Source organism: Pristiophorus japonicus, chromosome 1, assembly GCF_044704955.1.
Source record: "Pristiophorus japonicus isolate sPriJap1 chromosome 1, sPriJap1.hap1, whole genome shotgun sequence".
NCBI lineage: Eukaryota > Metazoa > Chordata > Chondrichthyes > Pristiophoridae > Pristiophorus > Pristiophorus japonicus.
In genome coordinates this window covers 307,898,658-307,923,256 of record NC_091977.1, presented here as the reverse complement: position 1 = coordinate 307,923,256, position 24,599 = coordinate 307,898,658, and the positions used below count along the sequence as shown (strand labels likewise).

At 47.2% G+C, this 24,599-nt stretch overlaps 1 protein-coding gene across 1 annotated transcript in view; it reads left to right on the top strand.

Moving 5' to 3' along the window:
* LOC139263812 (cancer-associated gene 1 protein homolog) overlaps positions 1–24,599 on the top strand; it is a 242,780-nt gene that overhangs the window by 106,570 nt on the left and 111,611 nt on the right. Inside the window, exons 10-11 of the mRNA XM_070879900.1 lie at positions 7,912–8,061; positions 19,682–19,801. Coding sequence (XP_070736001.1) covers positions 7,912–8,061; positions 19,682–19,801 — 270 coding nt within the window. The remainder of the gene's footprint in view (positions 1–7,911; positions 8,062–19,681; positions 19,802–24,599) is intronic.

Sequence of the window (24,599 nt, the reverse complement as noted above, 5' to 3'; positions counted from 1 at the left end):
CTGAACGGGCAGTACAGATCATAAAGCAGGGCACGCAGCGAGTGATGGAAGGCCCCTTGCAGACCTGTCTGTCTAGCGTGCTGCTTGCATATCGGACGAGGCCCCACTCACTCACAGGGGTTCTGCCCGCCAATCTCCTCATGAAGAGGAACCTCTAAACAAGGTTGTCCCTCGTGCACCCGGTTTTAAGTGAGATTGTCGAAAACCGGCGTCTTAAGCAATGTACATATCATGACTGCAACTCTGTAACGCGCTGTATCAATGTCGATGACCCTGTTTTCATGCTGAACTTTGGAACGGCCCTAAGTGGCTCGCAGGCACTGTCGTAGCTAAAGAGGGGAGTAGGGTATTCGTGGTAAGACTCATTAATGACCAAACCTGCAAGAAGCACATCGATCAAACCAAATTGAGGTTCACTGATGATCCAGAACCGCTGGATGACTACAGTGACATCGACTTCCAACAAGCAACAGAACCAGCGGTTCACCAAGAGACAGAACCCGTCGCACCGGACAGTCTGACCAGAGCCGCAGCACCGCAAGGCAGCGACACTCCGGTCAGGCCGCCCACACCCAGCGTCTGACTCAGACCCTCAACCAGAGAGCGCAGACCCCCGGTCAGGCTTGACCTGTAAACCGCATCTAAGACTTGGGAGGAAGTGTTGTGATGTATTTACAGCCATACTCTGTACCATGCATTGTACCATGTAATTACATGTAATAGCCAACAGATGGGGAAAGCCCAGGAGGCACATATTACTGCACCTCGTGCTGCCTCCCTATATAAAGCAGGCTCCTTCTGCAGTGCTCACTTTTGAAGTTTACATTAAACCTAAAGGTCACAAGGTGATCAGCTCCAGCATGGGCCACGTGTGACTTATTAAAGTGATAAGCATACGTATCAGAGGAAGTGTAGTCCAAGTAGGTGTGGGAGTTAGTGGGCTTATAGTGAATGTTTGTCAATAGCCTATCCCCAGAAATGGAGGCAGAGAAGTCGAGGAAGGGAAGGGAAAAGTCGGAGATGGACCACGTAAAGGTGAGGGAAGGGTGGAAATTGGAAGCGAAGTGAATTACATTTTCTAGTTCCTGGTGAGAGCAGGAAACTGCACCGAAACAGTTATCAATGTACTGGAAAAAGAGGTGGGGGAGACGACCTGAGAAGGACTGGAACAAAGAATGTTCCACATATCCCACAAAAAGGCAGGCAGAGCTAGGACCCATGCGGATTCCCATAGCAACACCTTTTATTTGGAGGAAGTGAGTGGAGTCAAAGGAGAAGTTGTTCAATGTGAGAACAAATTCAGTCAGGTGGAGGAGGTGGATGGCTTTGTTTTTAAGTGGTGACACATTAGTTTAGTGGTTATAGTACTGGACTAGTGACTTGTAAATCATGAATTCAACTCCCCCATGGCAGGCTGTGGAATTGAATTACTCAGATTTGGTCATTTGTGGGCTAACCTCAGGAAATAAAATGACTGGATTGTTTTAAAAATTCAAGCGGTTCACTAATATCTTTCAACAAAGGGATCTGCCACCTTTACCCAACCTGGCCTAAATGTGACTCCAGTCCTTCGCTCCAGGTTGATCTTTAATTGCCCCTTGCTTTTAATTGCCATTGCACAAACAATTGCTTTCAAGATCAAGACCGAGTGTCATTTTCTCAGGCCAGGGATAGTCAATAAGTGTAGCCTTGCCAGTTTGGCCACATCCTGAGAAATAAATAATTGTATCTTGCTTTCATTCCTGCCATTGTTTGCCTATCCTGCAAAAGTATGAGCTGGGTTTTTGGCTGATTTGCTCCCCACTTAGCGCCTTGGCGGGGCGCAAAAATGATTTTTTTGGGGCATGAAACGAGGTGCACAAGGTTTTGCGCATGGGCGGAATTTTCACCAATGGTTTTGCAGCGGTGCTAAAACATAAAGCCCCGGCGCTGTTTTGACCATTTGGATGACATAAATCGTCGTGCATCGCTGCGCTAGTGCCCCGGGTGGAACTTAAAAGCATTTTGCCCGATTCAGCATCCGCTCGGGAACCCGCCCAGAAAAACCAGTCGGACCCAGGGTGCACCAGGCGCTAACGGCGCCACCTTGAAAACGGAGGAGAAAGTTGCAGTTGTGAGTGATTAAAAGCATTGGGAGAAGAACGCTGGGTTATTGCATACGTTTGATTGTGAAGTTTATGTAAGTTTATAGTTTGTTTTAAAGGACATTTAAGGACATTTAAAAAGATGGGGGCCATGCTATGTCAGGAGCCAGTAATCCTGGCTGCTATATTCATACACCATTGAGCTGGAAGAAGGCTTATTGATGATCATTTTCAACGTAATCGAAGAGGTTGCAGATGTATGGGGAGGAGGCCTTACCCCTACGAATTTACAGCTCTGAGGCACAGTGCGTTAGAAGGCTGCACTTCTGAAAAGAAGTGCTCACAGAGATGTGCCAGCTCCTACAGGTAGACCTACAGCCTACCAGTGGCAACAGGACTGCACTGCCCCTCGAGGTGAAGGTGACTGTGGCACTTGACTTCTATGCCTCTGGCTCCTTTCAGGCATCAGCAGGGGACATATGCTCCATCTCGCAGCACGCTACACATCGCTGCATTCGCTAGGTGACTACTGCACTGTACGCATGCAGGGTGGGCTTCATAAACTTCCCAATGACCAAAGAGACCCAAAATGAGAGGGCTGTAGGTTTTGGATGATTTGCTGGCTTCCCCAAGGTTCAGGGTGCCCTTGATTGTACGCACATCGCCCTACGAGCACCTGTACACAATCCAGAGGTTTACCGAAACCGGAAGGGATTCCACTCCATGAACATACAGATCGTCTGCTACCATAATCAGCGCATCATGGCAGTGAATAGCAGACATTTAAAGATCACATGGATGAACTTCAACAATTGTACATCCCTGTCTGGAGTAAAAATAAAATGGGGAAGGTGGCTCAACCGTGGCTAACAAGGAAAATTAAGGATAGTGTTAAATCCAAAGAAGAGGCATATAAATTGGCCAGAAAAAGCAGCAAACCTGAGGACTGGGAGAAATTTAGAATTCAGCAGAGGAGGACAAAGGGTTTAATTAGGAGGGGTAAATAGAGTATGAGAGGAAGCTTGCTGGGAACATAAAAACTGACTGCCAAAGCTTCTATAGATATGTGAAGAGAAAAAGATTAGTGAAGACAAAATGTAGGTTCCTTGCAGTCAGAATCAGGTGAATTTATAATGGGGAACAAAGAAATGGCAGATCAATTGAACAAATACTCTGGTTCTGTCTACACGAACGAAGACACAAATAACCTTTCGGAAATACTAGGGGACCGAGGGTCAAGCGAGAAGGAGGAACTGAAGGAAATCCTTATTAGTCAGGAAATTGTGTGAGGGAAATTGATGGGATTGAAGGCTGATAAATCCCCGGGGCCTGAGAGTCTGCATCGCAGAGAACTTAAGGAAGTGGCCATAGAAATAGTGGATGCATTGGTGGTCATTTTCCAACAGTCTATCGCCTCTGGATTAGTTCCAATGGACTGGAGGATAGCTAATGTAACACCACTTTTTAAAAAAGGAGGGAAAAGAGAAAACAGGGAATTATAGACCGGTTAGCCTGACATTGGTAGTGGGGAAAATGTTGGAATCAATTATTAAAGATGAAATAGCAGCGCATTTGGAAAGCAGTGACAGGATCGGTCCAAGTCAACATGGATTTATGAAAGGGAAATCATGCTTGACAAATCTTCTAGACTTTTTTGAGGATGTAACTAGTTATGAGTGGACAAGGGAGAACCAGCGGATGTGGTGTATTTAGCCTTTCAAAAGGCTTTTGACAAGTCGCACACAAGAGATTGGTATGTAAAATTGGGGGTAATGTATTGACGTGGATAGAGAACTGGTTGGCAGACAGGGCTCAGTGCTCGGATCCCAGCTATTTACAATATACATCAATGATTTAGATGAAGGAATTGAGTGTAATATCTCCAAGTTTGCAGATGACATTAAGCTGGGTGCCGGTGTGAGCTGTGAGGAGGATGCTAAGAGGCTGCAGGGTGACTTGGACAGGTTAGGTGAGTGGGCAAATGCTTAGCAGATGCAGTATAATGTGGATAAATGTGAGGTTATCCACTTTGGTGGCAAAAAAAATGAAGGCAGAATATTATCTGAATGGCGGCAGATTAGGAAAAGGGGAGGTGCAACGAGACCTGGGTGTCATGTAGATCAGTCATTGAAAGTTGGCATGCAGGTACAGCAGGCGGTGAAGAAGGCAAATGGCATGCTGGCCTTCATAGCTAGGGGATTTGAGTATAGGAGCAGGGAGGTCTTACTGCAGTTGTACAGGGCCTTGGTGAGGCCTCACCTGGAATATTGTGTTCAGTTTTGCTCTCCTAATCTGAGGAAGGACATTCTTGCTATTGAGGGAGTGCAGTGAAGGTTCACTAGACTGATTCCCGCGATGGCAGGACTGACATATGAGGAGAGACTGGATCGACTGGGCCTGTATTCGCTGGAGTTTAGATGAATGAGAGGGGATGTCATAGAAACATATAAAATTCTGAAGGGACTGGACAAGTTAGATGCAGGAAGAATGTTCCCAATGTTGGGGAAGTCCAGAACCAGGGGTCACAGTCTAAGGATAAGGGGTAAGCCATTTAGGACCGAGATGAGGAGAAACTTCTTCACTCAGAGAATTGTGAACTTGTGGAATTCTCTACCGCAGAGAGTTGTTGATGGCAGTTCGTTAGATATATTCAAGAGGGAGTTAGATATGGCCCTTATGGCTAAAGGGATCAAGGGATTGGAGAGAAAGCAGGAAAGGGCTACTGAGGTGAATGATCAGCCATGATCTTATTGAATGGTGGTGGTGTAGGCTCCAATGCCAAGGCTCCGAATGGCCTACTCCTGCACCTATTTTCTATGTTTCTATGTTTCTAATATCCAGGGAGCATCCGTGATGCTTTCATCTTGCGTGAGAGCAATGTCTCACGCGTGTTCCAGCGTCAACCATAAGGCCAGGGCTGGATGCTTGAGACAAAGGTTACGGCCTCGCCACCTGGCTCATGTCCCCCCCTCCGGAACCCTCAGACAGAAGTTGAACATCGCTATAATGAGAGCCATGCAGTCACATGCAACATTGTCGAACAGACAACAGGAGTGCTCAAGCACCGCTTCTGATACCTGGACCACTCGGGAGGCTGCCTACAATACTCCCCTCAGCAGGTCTCTGCATTCATTGTGGTGTGCTGCATGCTACTCAACTTAGTCATCATGAGGGGACAGGAATTGCCAATGGGGATTGCAGGACCACCTCAGGAGAGAGGGGTGATGGAGGAGGAGGAGAAAACTGATGAGGACCCCATGCCATCACCACCCCCACCACGATCACAGGAGAATTTTGCCGCTGCAAAAGTCTTATGTCAGCAGCTCATAATTAAATGCTTTCTCGATGAGTGAATGGCATGTTTGACCGTTGCCTGGTCATTCTATCCCACCATGTTGACTATTCCCCCTCTTATTCTGCAAATGAGACACTACACAGGAATGATTCAGGTAAACAAAATAATTTAGTAAACTTTGTAAAATTAATTGTGAAACTTTAATAAAATATAAATTAGCTGAATCCAGCTGTGTGATCATTCAACAACAACAACATGATGAACAACATAAATTAGAACATAATAATAAAACATAAAACATAGGACGCATCCAGCATCAGCAACATGATGCAGCAACCCCTGCTCCACTATTTTTTACCACCGGCTTTCCCCCCTTCTCCTTCACCGGCCTTGCTTGCTGCTCCTAACCAAAGTGGCACAATGATGACATGCAGCAACGTTGCCTGAGCACTGCTGTGTTGGGGGGAGATACAATGGAGACGCTGTCTGGGGACACACTGGACCAGCTCGTGGCGTGGACAGTCACAGGTTGTTTGGGTTTGTGTGTGACACTGGGGAATGCAAAGAGTATGGCGGAAGGGTTAATGGACTGCATCACCTGCCCAAGCTGAAGCAGAGCTTGTGCCTGTGATGCGCCATATTCCGCAAGGCCGCTGCTACTCCATTATATCTAGTCCAGAGACACTGAATGACATTGCCCCAACCCAGCCCTGGGAGTGTGCAGGACCTACCCTCAGTTTCCGAGCGGGGCTCAGCACCCCCACTGTCAGCTGCCCAACCTGAGATGCCAATGAAGCCTGCCACTCGCTCCTCAATATCTATGAGTGGCAGGGTCTGAGGCGAACCACCGCCTGAACGCACCTGCTCACGTCAATTATGTGACTTCTTTGCCTGCAAAGATGAAAATGGGAATGGTTACAAGAGGGTCCATCTGCTCTTGTGGCACACAAAGCTAGCCACCAAATCATCGGAGCAGGCCGGGGAGTGGAAGGAGCAGCGTGGCAGCCTAGCCTAGCATTCTGCGTGGCCCCCAGCCTGCGAGCACCATCGGAGCAGGCCAGGGAGTGGAAGGAGCATTGTGGCGGCATACCACTCCAGGGAGCAGCACATGCTGGAGCAGGAGAGCAATGGCAGTAAAGAGTGACGTTATCAAGGTCCAGGTCGGTGATTGGAGCATGGGCAGGTACTGCAGGAGCGGTGAGGTCGGGGCAAAGGAGCGGCGAGTGACTGTAGAGGGACGTCATCGGGGCCCCGGAGAGGCGCGAGTGCGGGGCCCTGGAGAGGTGAGGGCTCTGGGGCAGCACGGGCCAGCCCATACTGCAATATGTGTGCGCACTAGGTCCGTGCAGCAGAGCAGGTCTCCAGTTGTCTTGGTTAATCCTTGCTACTGGACCAAGACCTAGCTCTGTCAAGCTCGTGTGGTGGCTGGTGTGCAACGGTTACCTCACGTTAAAAAAATCCAAGCACAGGCATCTTCCACCCTTCAAGATTTAGTTCAGACCTGGAATTTTAGGTCCATCATTGAAACACCTGTGAACTTTTTGACATGGAAGCAAGTCATCCTCGGTTCGAGGGACAGCCTTTGATATACCATACTATCTGAATGTAATACGGTCCTCTGTTTAATGGCCTTGGAAGTTGCATGTGGTTCATCAGGAGGCCATCAAAGTGCGGGGACAACTTATGAAATCTCAGAAAGCAATCTTAATAATGTGTAAAGATCATTCATGGCAAATAGGGTACCTATGTGTCATGCAATTTAGGAGGCAACCCACAGACTCCTGACAGGCACCAAAAGCATGAGAACAAATCGTGTGTCAGATTTATAATTGAAGTAATGAAGGAGTGCATGAATTAAAATTGTACTCACTGCATCGACCCTCAAAAGATCATTGAACTTCTTTCGACACGGTGTGCCAGTCCTGATCACAGTGTCTGAGGCAGAGACCTCCTCAGCGATTTCCCTCCAAATGCGCTTGAAAATGGATGGCAGTGGTCTAGATCCACCCCTACAATGTAACTCTTGCCATCCTCTCTCCACAGCCCCCCACTAGAGATTTGTTAGCCTTCTGGATGAATCACCTGGCACGCTATCTCGATTCCTCGTCCTCCATCATGATAATCCAAATTGAAAATGGCTGATTCAGCCCTTGCTGTACTGCACATGCGCGCGGTCATGCCCTGCATTAGCATTTGCAATCGGACAGTAGACCAGAAGCGCGGGAAGAAAAAAAATTGCGCATGCACAGAATGGCCGATTTTTTTTTTTAGCGCCGGAATGTTCGGCTCCAGCGCACAAATGGTGTGGTGCAACGACGGAGTTAACGCTTATGCTCCTCGTGAATTTTAATTTGGCGAAAGTTGCGCGCTCTGGTGCTAACGTTAACCCAGCGTTCAATTTTTGAATCTGTGGCAAATTGCGCCTAGAAATGGGCAAAATGCAAAAAAGCCGAAAATGCAACCCTATATTTAAAAAAAATTATTTACTGTGAAGTATAACTGACTTTGTTTAATTACTAAATTTTCATGTAGGACATGAAGTTGGTGCACACTGATTTATCTACCAAGAGACCAGCTGACAAAGGAGATTGCGTCAATTCTGTGTGTGTAAAGAGAACCAGCCAAATACTCTCCAAATTAGATGTCATTCTCTCATCAATGGAAGGAATAATTGTTTGCCGGGTAATTAAAACCAGAATTTAGAATTTTGTTTATTATACCAACCCATTAGTCTAAGTTGCATATTCAGGTACACAAAGCTTTCAGTCAAGGAGCCATGGTCTAGAAATTCGATGCTTTAGCGCCGGCCGTTAAGGCCGGTTTTGTAGAAAAAATGGCGGCCGTCTTGCTTCCACCCATCCCCAGTGCAGAACGGGGCGGCTGCCATATCGGGCAGGTCAGCAGCGCTGCCGTTGCCTGTACTTGTGTTTAATTACCAGTGGCGTCACGTCACTCTACGCGCAAAGTCAAGTTGACACAAGTTCGTCCACTTTGGAGCTCGCTGCTCCTCTTAGTGCCCTCTCCAAAACAGACCCATGTGTTAAACCGTTGACCATGCTTAGAGCCGGGAGAATTGGTGTTGAGCTATAACCTGTACAGTAAACAGCTGCTAAGATAATTTCATAGAAACATAGAAAATAGGTGCAGGAGTAGGCCATTCGGCCCTTCGAGCCTGCACCACCATTCAATAAGGTCGTGGCTGATCATTCACCTCAGTACCCCTTTCCTGCTTTCTCTCCATATCCCTTGATCCCTTTAGCCGTAAGGGCCATATCTAACTCCCTCTTGAATATATCCAATGAACTGGCATCAACAACTCTCTGTGGTAGGGAATTCCACACGTTAACAACTCTGAGTGAAGAAGTTTCTCCTCATCTCAGTTCTAAATGGCCCACCGCTTATCCTAAGACTGTGTTCCCTGGTTCTGGACTTCCCCATCATCGGGAACATTCTTCCCGCATCTAACCTGTCCAGTCCCGTCAGAATCTTATAAGTTTCTATGAGATCCCCTCTCATCCTTCTAAACTCCAGTGCATAAAGGCCCTGTTGATCCAGTCTCTCCTCATATATCAGTCCCGCCATCCCTGGAATCAATCTGGTGAACCTTCGCTGCACTCCCTCAATAGCAAAAACATCCTTTCTCAGATTAGGAGACCAAAACTGAACACAATATTCCAAGTGAGGCCTCACCAAAGCCCTGTACAACTGCAGTAAGACCTCCCTGCTCCTATACTCAAATCCCCTAGCTATGAAGGCCAACATACCATTCGCTTTCTTCACCGCCTGCTGTACCTGCATACTAACTTTCAATGACTGATGAACCATGACACCCAGGTCTCGTTGCACCTCTCCCTTTCCTAATCTGTCACCATTCAGATAATATTCTGCCTTCGTGTTTTTGCCCCCAAATTGGATAACCTCACATTTATCCACATCATACTGCATCTGCCATGCATTTGCCCACTCACCTAACCTGTCCAAGTCACCCTGCAGCCTTTTAGCGTCCTCCTCACAGCTCACACCGCCACCCAGTTTAGTGTCATCTGCAAATTGGAGATATTACAGTCAATTCCTTCATCTAAATCATGAATGTATATTGTAAAGAGCTGGGGTCCCAGCACTGAGCCCTGCGGCACTCCACTAGTCACTGCCTGCCATTCGGAAAAGGACCCGTTTATCCTGACTCTCTGCTTCCTGTCTGCCAACCAGTTCTCTATCCACGTCAGTACATTACCCCCAATACCATGTGCTTTGATTTTGCACACCAATCTCTTGTGTGGGACCTTGTCAAAAGCCTTTTGAAAATCCAAATACACCGTATCCACTGGTTCTCCCTTGTCCACTCTACTAGTTACATCCTCAAAAAATTCCAGAAGATTTGTCAAGCATGATTTCCCTTTCATAAATCCATGCTGACTTGGACCGATCCTGTCACTGCTTTCCAAATGCGCTGCTATTTCATCTTTAATAATTGATTCCAACATTTTCCCCACTACTGATGTCAGACTAATCGAACTATAATTACCCATTTTCTCTCTCCCGCCTTCTTTAAAAAGTGGTGTTACATTAGCTACCATCCAGACCATAGGAACTGATCCAGAGTCGATAGACTGTTGGAAAATGATCACTAATGCATCCACTATTTCTATGGCCACTTCCTTAAGTACTCTGGGATGCAGACTACTAGGCCCCGGGGATTTATCGGCCTTCAATCCCATCAATTTCCCTAACACAATTTCTGCTTTATAAGGATATCCTTCAGTTCCTCCTTCTCACTAGATCCTCGGTCCCCTAGTATTTCCGGACGGTTATTTGTGTCTTCCTTTGTGAAAACAGAACCAAAGTATTTGTTTAACTGGTCTGCCATTTCTTTGTTCCCCATTATAAATTCACCTGAATCTGATTGCAATGGACCTATGTTTGTCTTCACTAATCTTTTTCTCTTCAGATATCTATAGAAGCTTTTGCAGTCAGTTTTTATGTTCCCAGCAAGCTTCCTCTCATACTCCATTTTCCCCCTCCTAATTAAACCCTTTGTCCTCCTCTGCTGTATTACAAAATTCTCTCAGTCCTCAGGGTTTGCTGCTTTTTCTGGCCAATTTATATGCCTCTTCCTTGGATTTAACACTATCCTTAATTTCCCTTGTTAGCCACGGTTGAACCACCTTCCCCGTTTTATTTTTACTCCAGACAGGGATGTACAATTGTTGAAATTCATCCATGTGTTCTTTAAATGTTTGGCATTGCCTATCCACCGTCAACCCTTTAAGTATCACTCGCCAGTCTATTCTAGCCAATTCACGTGTCATACCATCAAAGTTACCTTTCCCCAAGTTCAGGACCCTAGTCTCTGAATTAACTGTGTCACTCTCCATCTTAATAAAGAATTCTACCATATTATGGTCACTCTTCCCCAAGGGGCTTCACACAACAACATTGTTAATTAGTCCTTTCTCATTACACATCATCCAGTCTCGGATGGCCAGCCCTCTATTTGCTTCCTCGACATATTGGTCGAGAAAACCATCCCTAATACACTCCAGGAAATCCTCCTCCACCGCATTGCTACCAGTTTGGTTAGCCCAGTCAATATGTAGATTAAAGTCGCCCATGATAACTTCTGTACCTTTAATGCATGCATCCCTAATTTCTTGTTAGATGCTGTCCCCATCCTCATTACTATTGTTTGGTGGTCTGTACACAACTCCCACTAGCATTTTCTGCCCTTTGGTATTCCGTAGCTCCACCCATACAAATTCCACATCATCCAAGCTAATGCCCTTCCTTACTGTTGCATTAATTTCCTCTTTAACCAGCAAAACCACCCCACCTCCTCTTCCTTTCTGTCTATCCTTCCTAAATGTTGAATATCCCTGGATGTTGAGTTCCCAGCCTTGGTCACCCTGGAGCCATGTCTCCGTGATGCCAATTACATCATATCCGTTAACTGCTATCTGCGCAGTTAATTCGTCCACCTTATTCCGAATACTCCTCGCATTGAGGCACAGAGCCTTCAGGCTTGTCTTTTTAACACCCTTTGCCCCTTTAGGATTTTGCTGTAATGTGGTCCTTTTTGCTTTTTGCCTTGGGTTTCTCTGCCCTCCACTTTTACTTTTCTTCTTTCTGTCTTTTGCTTCTGCCCCCATTCTACTTCCCTCAGTCTCCCTGCATAGGTTCCCATCCCCCTGCCATATTAGTTTAACCCATCCCCAATAGCACTAGCAAAGACTCCCCCAAGGACATTGGTTCCAGTCCTGCCCAGGTGCAGACCATCCGGTTTGTACTGGTCCCTCCTCCCCCAGAACCGGTTCCAATGTCCCAAGAATTTGAATCCCTCCCTTCTGCACCACTCCTCAAGCCACGTATTCATCTGAGCTATCCTGCGATTCCTACTCGAACTAGCACGTGGCACTGGCAGCAATCCTGAGATTACTACTTTTAAGGTCCTACTTTTTAATTTAGCTCCTAGCTCCCTAAATTCGACTTGTAGGACCTCATCCCATTTTTTACCTATATCATTGGTACCTATATGTACCACGACAACTGGCTGTGCACCCGCTCCGAGTTATCCTTGACCCTTGCATCAGGGAGGCAACATACCATCCTGGAGTCTCGGTTGCGGCTGCAGAAACGCCTATCTATTTCCCTTACAATAGAATCCCCTATCACTATGGCTCTCCCACTCTTTTTCATGCCCTCCTGTGCAGCAGAGCCACCCATGGTGCCATGGACTTGGCTGCTGCTGCCCTCCCCTGATGAGTCATGCCCCTCAACAGTACCCAAAGTGGTGTATCTGTTTTGCAGGGGGATGACCGCAGGGGACCCCTGCACTACCTTCCTTCCACTGCTCTTCCTGTTGATCACCCATCCCTTATCTGGCTGTGTAACCTTTACCTGCGGTAAGACCAACTCACTAAATGTGCTATTCACATCATTCTCAGCATCGTGGATGCTCCAGAGTGAATCCACCCGCAGCTCCAGTGCCGCACTGTGGTCTGTCAGGAGCTGCAGCCGGATACACTTCCTGCATATGTAGTCGTCAGGGACACTGGAAGCATCCCTGACTTCCCACATAGTACAGGAGGAGCATAACATGTGTCCGAGCTCTCCTGCCGTGACTTAACCCCTAGATGAACTTAATTTGGCAACAATAATGCTAAAGGTTACTTACTGATAAAGAAAAGAAAAAGAAAAACTACTCACCAATCACTTACCCCCTTGGCTGTGACTTCTTTCCACTTCTTTTTTGCCTTCTCTCCCTGCTGCAGCTGCACCAGCTGGCCTTTATAGGCCGCTCCGATGTCCCCGAACCTCTTGCTGTGATGTCACACTTCGTTTTCTTTTCCTTCCAGGTCGGTGAGTCAGCACTGGTGGGGAAAACAAGACAAAACAACACCTCCCACTCCCACTTGCCTGAACTCTCCCACTTACCAAACTCTTACCTTTGCACTCTGACCTGCCGCTGCACTCTGAGCAAGACTACATTAAGCCCCCTCTTTTTATACTGTTCCTAGCTGTTTCACCACTGGCCTGTTTAGGGAACCAGTTTTTACTAGCTGTCCAATTAACTAAGCTAACTTGCTTGTTTGTCTCTGCTTAAACCTACAAGAATCCTATCTGTTTAATATTGCAGTTTTACTTAAACTTGTAATCTTATTTTACCTGGTAATTGGTAACTATGGAGTGCTCAGACTATGTAACTGGAGGGAAAACTGCATTCAGTGAGATGCATCAAATCCCACCCTGGTCAGTCAAACATTACGGGAGGTAAATACTTTTAAAATAATATATACCGTACTACAGTTGTACTAATCTCAGAGACAAATAATCAATGCTGCATTTCCTTAAATGTTATACATTGGACTTTGTAGTTTAGGAACTAATAAAATAATATGCAAAGTTTGAATGTCTGATTTTAATAGGCTTAATGCCATATTGTCACCAAGAGTTCTTCAAAAGTCTGCTGCTGTTAAAAGTTTAATTGTACTCTCTACTGCACGATTTACATCAGTAAACTCCTGACTAAGAGGTTCATGTTTCCCTCTTTTTTAAATGTATTTCAATTAATTTCTCATGTGGTGTGTCCCTCCAGATCTGAGCTAGTGCTTTAAGACGCACTCACCAGAGAGTGAATGCCCTCTGTGATATGCAAGCTAGTGCACCGTCAATGCTAGCTGCTGGCTCAGCATTGAAAAGCCGCAGTATTTTGAATGGGCCACATAGCCCCTTAAAGGGGTCGCGCATCCGAAAAGAATTAACGGGAACATTGTTCGGGGACAGCAGCAACATCGGAGGCGGGGCAAAGATCAGGGGTGAAGGATCGGGATGTGGGGGAGGGCGGAGGATAAGGGCTGCAGCAGCATTAGGGCCGAGGGGAAGGATCAGGAGTGAAGGATTGGGTGGGGGAAGAGGAGGTTAAGCGCTGCAGCAGCATCGGGGGCCGAGGGGAAGGATCGTGGCTGGAGGAGAGAACCCGGGAAGCTGATCAGAGGCCTCGGGAGGGGGATCGAAGGCCTCATAGGTGGGAGGAGGGGTGGTCCCTGGTTGCAGTGGTGTGGGTGAGGCAGGGACCCTGGATTCGGGAGGTAAGTGTAAAGACACTTACCTTCTGGATCCAGCAGTCCTCGTCTTACTTTAGCTGGCGGGTTCTCCGAAGCCTAGGAAACCCAATCAGCCAGAGTTACATTTGAAATGCTGATTAAATTCTAATATTTATGTGGTCAAATCACCTCCTGGGAGCAGGTTGGCTGCCTGGCCTCTGCCCCACCTCTGTTAAAACTGGAAGTGGGCGGGTTGGGGTCCTGATTCCGTTTTTTTTTAACACTTTAACCTCCTACCCGACCCCAACCCCAACCCACCTGTTTTTTGGGATTAGAATTCCCCCCATGCTTACCCGGACATCATTTGCACTGGATGTCCTGCACACCCTTAAGTCAGGAAATTGAATGTCCCCCCATCCATATCTCCATATTTTAATTAAGTTCCCACCTGTTTCCGACATGGGCTTTTGCCGCCTGCCCCTATACTTCAGTGGGCTGCACAATGATCAAAGATCAGTCAGAACCGATCTCTGCTGAAATTTACACTCCATAAATTCCTGCCTGCACCTATGCTTGGGCTGTTACAAAGACTAAAATCAGCCTCCATATGGGTCAATAGCTTGGGACATATGAACGCCCACCTGTAGCATCTCAGAGGCCCTGGTTAACGTGAGATAACTCAACATAGTCTTGGCACCTTCCTGTTCCGCACTTAAGTACCACTCACTGGGAACAACTTATGTCTTTAATAGCCCCGACACAGAACTTTGTGTGGCAGAAGTATACATTGGAAAACTAGTCAAAAATCATCCCTACGGGCACATTTTCATGAACCTCATGGCAAATAATGGGTGAGAGTGGAATTGGTGTTTCACAACATGTCTGTAAGTTATTGCCTTTTGATAGTACATAGTTTGTGCACAGTGAGAAAGATTGCACATGAAAAAGATTATTTCAGGTAATATATGTAAGTAAGTTCATGATTTTTTTACAAATTACACAAAATATTCAGTCACTGTTTGTGGTGTTGTCAGCAGACCCATTACATGGCTAAAGTAAATGTTGGTCCCTTAGAGGACGATACCGGGGAATTAGTAATGGGGAACATGGAGATGGCAGAAACTCTGAACAAGTATTTTGTATCAGTCTTTACGGTAGAGGACACTAACAATATCCCAACAGTGGATAGTCAAGGGGCTATGGGGGGGTCTTCAAACACTCTTTTCCTCAGACGGCCGAAGGCTGCACTGGTGCACTGGTGGCGATGTTAAATCTCGCATCAATGTCTGCCTTTGTTGATAAGAGGCTCCCAAGATATGGGAAATGATCCATGTTGTCGAGGGCCGCGCCATGAATCTTCTTGTTTGGAGGGCAGTGCTGTGCGGCGGGGACAGGCTGGTGGAGGACCTTTGTCTTACAGATGTTAAGCGTAAGGCCCATGCTTTCATATTCCTCAGTGAATACATTGACTATATCCTGGAGTTCAGCCTCAGAATGTGCGCAGACGCAGGCATCGTCCGCGTACTGTAGTTCAACGACAGAGGTTGGGGTGATCTTGGACCTGGCCTGGAGGCAGTGTAGGTTAAACAGTTTCCCACTGGTTCTGTAGTTTAGTTCCACTCCAGCAGGGAACTTGTTGATTGTGAGGTGGAGCATGGTGGCGAGGAAGATTGAGAAGAGGTTGGAGCGATGACGCCGTCCTGTTTTACCCAGGTCCGGACGTGGATTGGGTCTGTAATGGATCGTTGGTAAGGATCACGGCCTGCATGTCGTCGTGAAGCAGGCGGAGGATGTTGACAAACTTTTGGGTGCATCCGAAACGGAGGAGGATGCTCCATAGACTCTCATAGTTGACAGTGTCAAAGGCCTTTGTAAGATCGAAGGCGGCCCTATATAAGGGCTGGCGCTGTTCCCTGCATTTTTCCTGCTGTCGCGCTGCAAAGATCATGTCCGCTGTGCCCCGTAGGGGATGAAATCCGCACCGTGATTCCGGGAGGAGTTCCTCGGCCACAGGGAGAAGACGGTTGAGGAGAACTCTAGCGACAACCTTCCCTGGCCCTTAAGTCTACCACCAAGCTCATGGTCTACAGGGCTGTAGTAATACCCGCCCTCCTGTATGGATCTGAGGCATGGACAATGTATAGAAGGCACCTCAAGTCGCTGGAGATATATCACCAACGATGTCTCCGCAAGATCCTGCAAATCCCCTGGGAGGACAGGCGCACCAACATCAGTGTCCTCGTCCAGGCTAACATCCCCAGTATTGAAGCACTGACCACACTCGATCAGCTTCGCTGGGCAGGCCACATAGTTCGCCTGCCAGATACGAGACTCCCTCAGCAAATGCTTTATGCAGAGCTCCTTCATGGTAAACGAGCCAAAGGTGGACAGCGGAAGCGTTACAAGGACACCCTCAAAGCCTCCCTGGTAAAGTGCAACATCACCACTGACATCTGGGAGACCCTGGCCGAAGACCGCCCGAGGTGGAGAAAGTGCATCCGGAAGGGCATTGAGTTCTTCAAGTCTCAACGCAAAGAGCGTGAAGAGGTTAAGCGTGGACAGCGGAAGGAGCACGCGGCAAACCAGCCCCACCCACCCCTTCCCCCAACGAATGTCTGTCCCACCTGTGACAGGGTCTGTGGCTCTCGCATTGGACTGTTCAGCCACCAGAGAACTCACTTTGGGAGTGGAAGCAAGTCTTCCTCGATTCCGAGGGACTGCCAATGATAATATGGAGGGGGGAGGAACTTAACACAATCACAATCAGTAAGGAGGTGGTACTCAGTAAGATATTGGGACTAAACGCAGATAAATCCCCTGGACCTGATGGCTTGCATCCTAGTGTCTTAAGAGAAGTAGCGGCAGGGATTGTGGATGCATTGGTTGTAATTTACCAAAATTCCCTGGATTCTGGGGAGGTCCCAGCAGATTGGAAAACTGCAAATATAACACTCCTATTTAAAAAAGGAGGTAGACAAAAAGCAGGAAACTATAGACCAGTTAGCCTAACATCTGTGGTTGGGAAAATATTGGAGTCCATTATTAAAGAAGCAGTAGCAGGGCATTTGGAAAAGCAAAATTCGGTCAGGCAGAGTCAACATGGATTTATGAAGGGGAAGTCATGGTTGACAAATTTGCTAGAATTCTTTGAGGATGTAACGAACAAGGTGGATAAAGGGCAACCAGTGGATGTGCTGTATTTGGACTTCCAGAAGGCATTTGACAAGGTGCCACATAAAAGGTTAATGCACAAGATAAAAGTTCATGGGGTTGGGGGTAATATATTAGTATGCATGGAGGATTGGCTAACTAACAGAAAACAGGGAGTCGGGATAAATGGTTCATTCTCTGGTTGGCAACCAGTAACTAGTGGGGTGCCGCAGGGATCAGTGCTAAGACCCCAACTATTTACAATCTATATTCATGACTTGGAAGAAGGGACTGAGTGTAACGTAGCCAAGTTTGCTGATGATACAAAGATGGGAGGAAACGCAATGTGTGAGGAGGACACAAAAAACCTGCAAAAGGCTAAGTGAGTGGGCAAAAATTTGGCAGTTGGAGTATAATGTTGGAAAGTGTGAGGTCATGCACTTTGGCAGAAAAAAATCAAAGGGTAAGTTATTATTTAAATTAAGAAAGATTGTAAAGTGCTGCAGTACAGCGGGACCTGGGGGTACCTGTGCATGAAACACAAAAGGATAGAATACAGGTACAGCAAGTGATCAGGAAGGCCAATGGAATCTTGGCCTTTATTGCAAAGGGGATGGAGTATGAAAGCAGGGCAGTCTTGCAACAGCTATACAGGGTATTGGTGAGGCCACACCTGGAATACTGCGTGCAGTTTTGGTTTCCATATTTATGAAAGGATATACTTGCTTTGGAGGCAGTTCAGAGAAACTTCACTAGGTTGATTCCAGAGATGAGGGGGTTGACTTATGAGGGAACGTTGAGTAGGTTGGGCCTCTACTCATTGGAATTCAGAAGAATGAGAGGTGATCTTTGTCATGTATGTATGCTTGGAGTTACTAGCCACTAGGTGGCGCCACTGTCGGAGGTCATTGGGCTGTACGCACGTGTGTGCGGGCCAGGTATAAAAGGCAAGCCATCATGCAATGTAATCACTTTGGGCCCTAATAAAAGCAGAGTCAGGTTTGTACCTGTGTTGGTTTACAGTATTCAGTCTATCGAGTTATTACATACATAACAACCTTATCGAAACATATAAGATTATGAGGGGGCTTGACAAGGTGGATGCAGAGAGGATGTTTCCACTGATGGAGGAGACTAGAACTAGGGGGTATGATCTTAGAATAAGGGGTCATCCATTTAAAACTGAGATGAGGAGAAATTTCTTCTCTCAGAGGGTTGTAAATCTGTGGAATTCGCTGCCTCAGAGAGCTGTGGAAGATGGGACATTGAATAAATTTAAGACAGAAATAGACAGTTTCTTAAACGATAAGGGGATAAGGGGTTATGGAGAGCGGGCGGGGAAGTGGAGCTGAGTCCATGATCAGATCAGCCATGATCTTATTGAATGGCGGAGCAGGCTCGAGGGGATGTATAGCCTACTCCTGCTCCTATTTCTTATGTTCTTATAAGAAATAGGAGCAGGAGTAAGCCCTATGGCCCTTCGAGCCTGCCCCGCCATTTAATAAGATCATGGCTGATCATCGACCTCAACTCCACTTTCCCGCCCGATCTCCATATCCCTTGATTCCCTTAGATTCCATTCTGACTTGGATGCTGGAGATTGCAGTCAGCAGTCAAGATGGAGGGTGTGCAAATCTACAAAGCAGCTATTGTTGCTCCTGTTCACTTACATCTTAAATGGCAGTTTTACCAATGCTAAGAAACATATGTACATACTTACCATCATTAAGAGAAAGATAAGTAGGGCTCGACTGATTGAGTGGGCAATGGAGCCTGAGCCATTTTCATGGTTGGGCCTCATGTAAATAAAGCGAGTTGTCAGTGTGAAACATGCCTCCAGGTTGGCGAGCTGCTTGAAAAGGAGTGTGGAATTTGGTGCGAAGGCTCATTTTGATGGGCCTGCAGCAGCACCTTAAAAGGGGAAGGGTGACACTGTCAGTGGTGGAAGTGAGCAGGAGTTAATAGTGGGAGGGAAGCACCTATAACAGCAAGGAGATGAAATATTGGAAGTCATTAAAGCGCAAAACACACAAGCAACTGCAATAAAAATGAGTGCCAGACCTGCTTCCAGCCTTCCCTGACTGCAGCTAAGGATCCCTTTTTAAAATACACTCAAAATAGCTGCTGCCCGACCTCTTACTGCTCAAGTCTTGTGGGCAGGAGCAGGAATTGGTTGTAGCAGCAAGGCGAAGATGAAAATGCCATTGGACCTTGTAACTGTGTCAGTCGAACTTGATTTACATAATTCATGGGACTTCCGCCTGTCTTTAGCGAAAGCTTCACCAGTCAGGATCAGAGTCCGCCTGAAAATCGGAATGGATGGTCAAAACCCGGTAAGTTGGCGCCTCTGCTCCCCCTACGATTGTGGTCCCATTACCACCCTGTTTCTCAGTGCAAAAGGACAGCAGGGACACAAAAACTTCCCCGTGCAGTGAGAGGAAAGCTGTACAGAATAAGTGATACCAACCTAAATGGAAGGATAAATGATAGTGGGAAATTTTAACAATGTTCTATTGAGCTGTACTAAAACTTTTAAGGTCCCCTAGAGTCATTCATCCACAAATGTGGTCAGGTAAAAGTGTGTTAAGGTATATAATGTAATTCTGTTCCAGGAATCCAACAACTGTTCTAATGGTATGCCTCCAGGTGGGGACACTGGCAATAAAGGAATCACAGATTTGAAGGAAATCGTACTGGCAGTGAACAATAAAGGCCAACATTCGAAACAAGAGGTGAATTGATATTTGTTATAGTACAAGAAGCTTGATTAACTCTATTTCCAAAAGGGCAAATCCTAATCATTTAATATACTTGTAAAGGCTTAAATCAGTTTCAGTTTTTGCTCCTAATTATTGGGTTTTAGTGATTGACAGTTTTGATCTCCCTTTGCATTTGTAACATGAGGGACACAGGCACCATAATGGTCTTTGTTATGTATGTAAACTTTACTAGTGTGTAAGACTTGCCACCAGGGGGCGCACCTGTGAGAGACCCAAGGGTCACCTGCACACCCCAGGCAAGCAGGTATAAAAGGCAGTCTACCATGCTGCTTCCTCACTTTGGAGTTACATTAAAGAGACCAAGGTCACAACAATTTGAGCTTACAGTATACAGTCTTGTGGCATTATTCTGAACATAACAATTAGCGACGAGTAACAGACCACGAACTTTCACACGGTTATGGCTGTCGTTGGTATTCTTGAGAGATTTGTTGAGGGTGATGATTGGGAAGCCTTTGTTGAGCGTCTTGACCAGTACTTCGTGGCCAATGAGCTGGATGCGGAAGAGACCGCAGTCAAGTGCAGGACGATTCTCCTCACCGTTTGTGGGTCCATATATGGCCTCATCAAAAATCTGCTAGCACCAATGAAACCAGAGAAGACATATGCACAGTTGTGCACGCTGGTTCGGGAACACCTCAAGCCAAAGAAGAGCATCTTAATGGCCAGGTATCGCTTTTACACGCACCATCGCTCCGAGGGCCAGAACATGGCGAGCTATGCCGCCGACCTAAGACGCCTTGTGGGACCGTGCATATTTGCTGGATTTTTGAGGAAAATGTTGCGGGACTTTTTCGTGCTTGGAATCGGCTACGAGGTAATTCTTTGCAAACTGCTGTCTGCCAAATCCCTAGACCTGAGCAAGGCCATCACGATAACCCAGGCTTTCATGTCCATGAATGGTAACTCTAAACAGATATCTTTGCAGCATTGAAGCTTACTGGCAAGTACAGTGCATAAAATAACCCCTTCAGCAGGCAGAACTGTACATGGCAGGGCCTACACGCCTGCAGAGGCCAGACCTCGGATGACTCAGAGTCCGCTGTGAGGCATGAATGCGAATCCATTAACATCATGTTGGCGCTGCGGGGGTAATCATCGGGCCCATCAATGTCGATTCAAGCACTACGTGTGCAAAGGCTGCAGAACAATGGGGCGCCTCCAGCGAATATGCAAATGTGCTGCGACTCACCACATGGCAGAGTCGGCAGAAGATGACCGATCCGACACGGATCACGTTGAACGAGTAAGAGAGGCAACTCAACCTGTGGCTGAAGAGGAAGTGTATGAGGTACACACCTTCAGCACCAAAAGCCCTCCGATAATGTTGAAAGTCAAATTAAATGTCATTCCAGTTTCCATGGAATTGGACACAGGGCAAGTCAGTCAATTATGAGCCAGAAGGCTTTTGAGAAACTGTGGGCAACAAGGCACAAAGGCCAAAACTAAGCCCGATTCACACCAAGCTGCACACTTACACCAAAGAGCTCATACCAGTCATTGGCAGTGCGGCAGTGAAGGTATCGTACGATGGAGCTATGCATGAGTTACCACTATGGATTGTACCAGGTGATGGCCCAACGCTGTTTGGCAGAAGCTGGCTAGGAAAGATCCGATGGACATCAAAGCACTATCTTTGGTGGATGAATCCTCATGCGCCCAAGTGCTAAACAAATTCCCATCGTTATTCAAGCCAGGCATTGGCAACTTCACAAGCGCCAAAGTGCAGATCCATCTAGTCCCTGATGCATGACCCGTTCATCACAAGGCCCGAGCGGTTCCATATATGATGCGAGAGAAAGTAGAGATCGAGCTAGACAGACTTCAACGAGGGGGATCATATTGCCAGTCGAGTTCAACGAGTGGGCCAGTCCAATTGTTCCGGTGTTGAAAAGCGATGGGATGGTCAGAACCTGCGGGGACTACAAGCTAACATTCAGTAGAGTTTCATTACAGGACCAGTACCCACTACCCAAAGCGGATGACCTAATCACAACGCTAGCAGGGGGGAAGTCGTTCACCAAGCTGGATCTAACCTCTGCTTACATGACACAGGAGCTGGCTACACCTTCGAAAAAATTGACGTGCATCAACACACACAAAGGACTGTTCAAATACCACAGATGCCTTTTGGGTTTCGCTTGGCTGCGGCCATCTTCCAGAGGAACATGGAGAGTCTGCTGAAATCGGTTCTGCACACCGTGGTGTTTCAAGACGACATCCTGATCACTGGTCGCAACACCACCGAACACTTGCACAACCTGGAAGAGGTTCTAAAGTGACTGTACAGAGTGGGACTCAGGCTGAAACGCTCCAAGTGTGTTTTCCTGGTGCCAGAGGTCGAATTCCTGGGGAGAAAGTGTTTATGTATATACCCTGTACACTCAATGTACAATTACATAAGACTACTGAATATATCTTCACACTGTATACATTATGCCTGGACCACCAGAGGGTGCAACTGGTGGAGACCTAGGGGTCACCTGCACACTGCAGATAATTGAGTATAAAAGGGAGCTCACCTTACTGTACCCTCATTCAGGAGCTGCAATAAATGGACTAAGGTCACAACAGTTCTAGTGCAATACCTTACCTCGTGGAGTAATTACTCGAGTGCTTACAGACACAATAACTGGCGACGAGATTACAAATTTCCACGCGAAAAATGGCTAACCTTGGCATCGTTCAACAATTCGCTGATGGGGAAGATTAGGATGCCTTTGTGGAAAGGCTCGAACACTACTTCATTGCGAACGACCTGGCTGGAGAGACATCGATCTCACTGGCTGATAAGCGCAGAGCTATCCTGCTCAGTAGTTTATGGCCTTATCAGGGACTTGCTAGCCCCAGAGAAGACGACAACCAAAACGTAGGGGAGCTCGTAACGATGATACAAGAACAGCTCAAGCCTAAAGAGAGCATCCTCACAGCCAGACATCGGTTCTACACAGACTAGCGGCCCGAAGACCAAGAAATTGCAAAATATGCTGCAGACCCGAGATGATTGGCTGCACCGTGTGAATTGGGCGACCACCTCACCGAAGCACTGAGGGACATCTTTGTTATTGGAATCGGCCACAAGGGCCTCCTCCACAGGCTGCTCTCTGCGGACACCACGGTCACCCTGCTGAAGGCAATTACCATCAGCCAGGCATTCATGGCCTCGGCCTGCGATTCCAAGAGGATGATGACTCACCCCCAGGACTCTAACTCGGCAAGTACCATGAACCGACTAGCGCCTTTTAGAGGCAAGACTGCTACCCCGAGTCCCACAACCCTGGGTCCGCCATATGGGGCCAACCGGCCAGCCCCATGCTGGCGCTGTGGAGGAAATCACAGAGCCCACCAGTGCCGATACAGAGACTATACTTGCAAAGGCTGCAATACTAAAGGCCATCTACAGCGAATGTGTAAAAAAAATTTTACTCACCAAGTCGCTGAAGAGTTGGCTGATCACTCCGGCTCCAGCGCTGATGAAGACGAAGAGAGAGTCCAGGAGGCAGCTCAGTTCCAGGAAGAGGTGTACGGAGTGTTTACCTGCTCAACCGAGAGTTCTCTGTTGAAAATGGAAGTCGAAATCAGCGGTGTTCCCGTCTCGATGGAGGTCGACACAGGGGAGAGCAAAACGCTGATGAACCAGACGGCCTTCGAGAAACTCTGGGATAATCCCGCCCAACGACCTAAAATGCTCCCGATCCAGGTGAAGCTGCTCACTTACACAAACGACACCACCCCAGTTGTTGGCAGCGTGGATGTCCAGGTGTCCTATGGCGGCGCAATGCACAAGCTACCTTTGTGGATCGTTGCTGGTGATGGTCCAACGCTGTTAGGAAGAAGATGGATGAAACAAATCCAAATCTGTTGGAGCTGGGAAAGCCTCCAGACCTCGCCGATCAACGTCCTATGCGGCCCCAAATTTGGATCCATCGCAGCACCTGAAAATCCTACCATCCAACTCGACTGCGCGGTGACGACACAGACCGTGCTACCCAACGGCGAGATGATCCAACCCGAACGACCAGATCTCACCTTCCGGGCTCCAGTGGCAGGACTCTGAAGGAAGAAGATTGACGCAGAAGGTAAATTCCCGGCTTCAGTGGCAGAACCTGGGGAGAAAAGGATTATCACAGCCTACCTCGGGGAGAGAGAGAAGTTGGCGCCCGCACCACGAGGTGAAGCGCCTGAAATCAAGATGGTCGCGGTTAGACCACGAGGAGCAGCGTTGAGGGAGCAACATGTGATGCCGAGCAGCGAACCAGATTGGGGTAAAGATTGCAAGGCCCCCTGAAAGGAGACTGGCAACCCAACACAGTTAAAGGGACAGTTCCACTCTTTGTACAGCGATGCCGGTGATACTAATGTAAAAGATGTAATTAACAAATGCAAGTATCTAAATGTGCCGGTAGGATATGTGGAAAAGATGTAATTGGTGAATGCAAGTATCTAAATGTAACATTTTACAGCGATGCCGGTAATATACAGGGAAAAGATGTAATTGACAAATGCGAAGATGTAAGTGACAAATGTGAATTTTAAAGACAATTAACAATGTTGAGTCGGGTGATTGCGGTCGGAGCCAATGTATCATGAATGTAAATGATGGAATGATGTGTGATGCCGGGTTCTACATGTACACCGACAAAACCAAGGGCAACCTCCCGTGGGAAGCACCCAGGTCCAGCGGGCTACCCAATCATGTAGCCTGTGCCTCCATGACCAATGTGATGCCCCAGGGACACACACAGTGGGA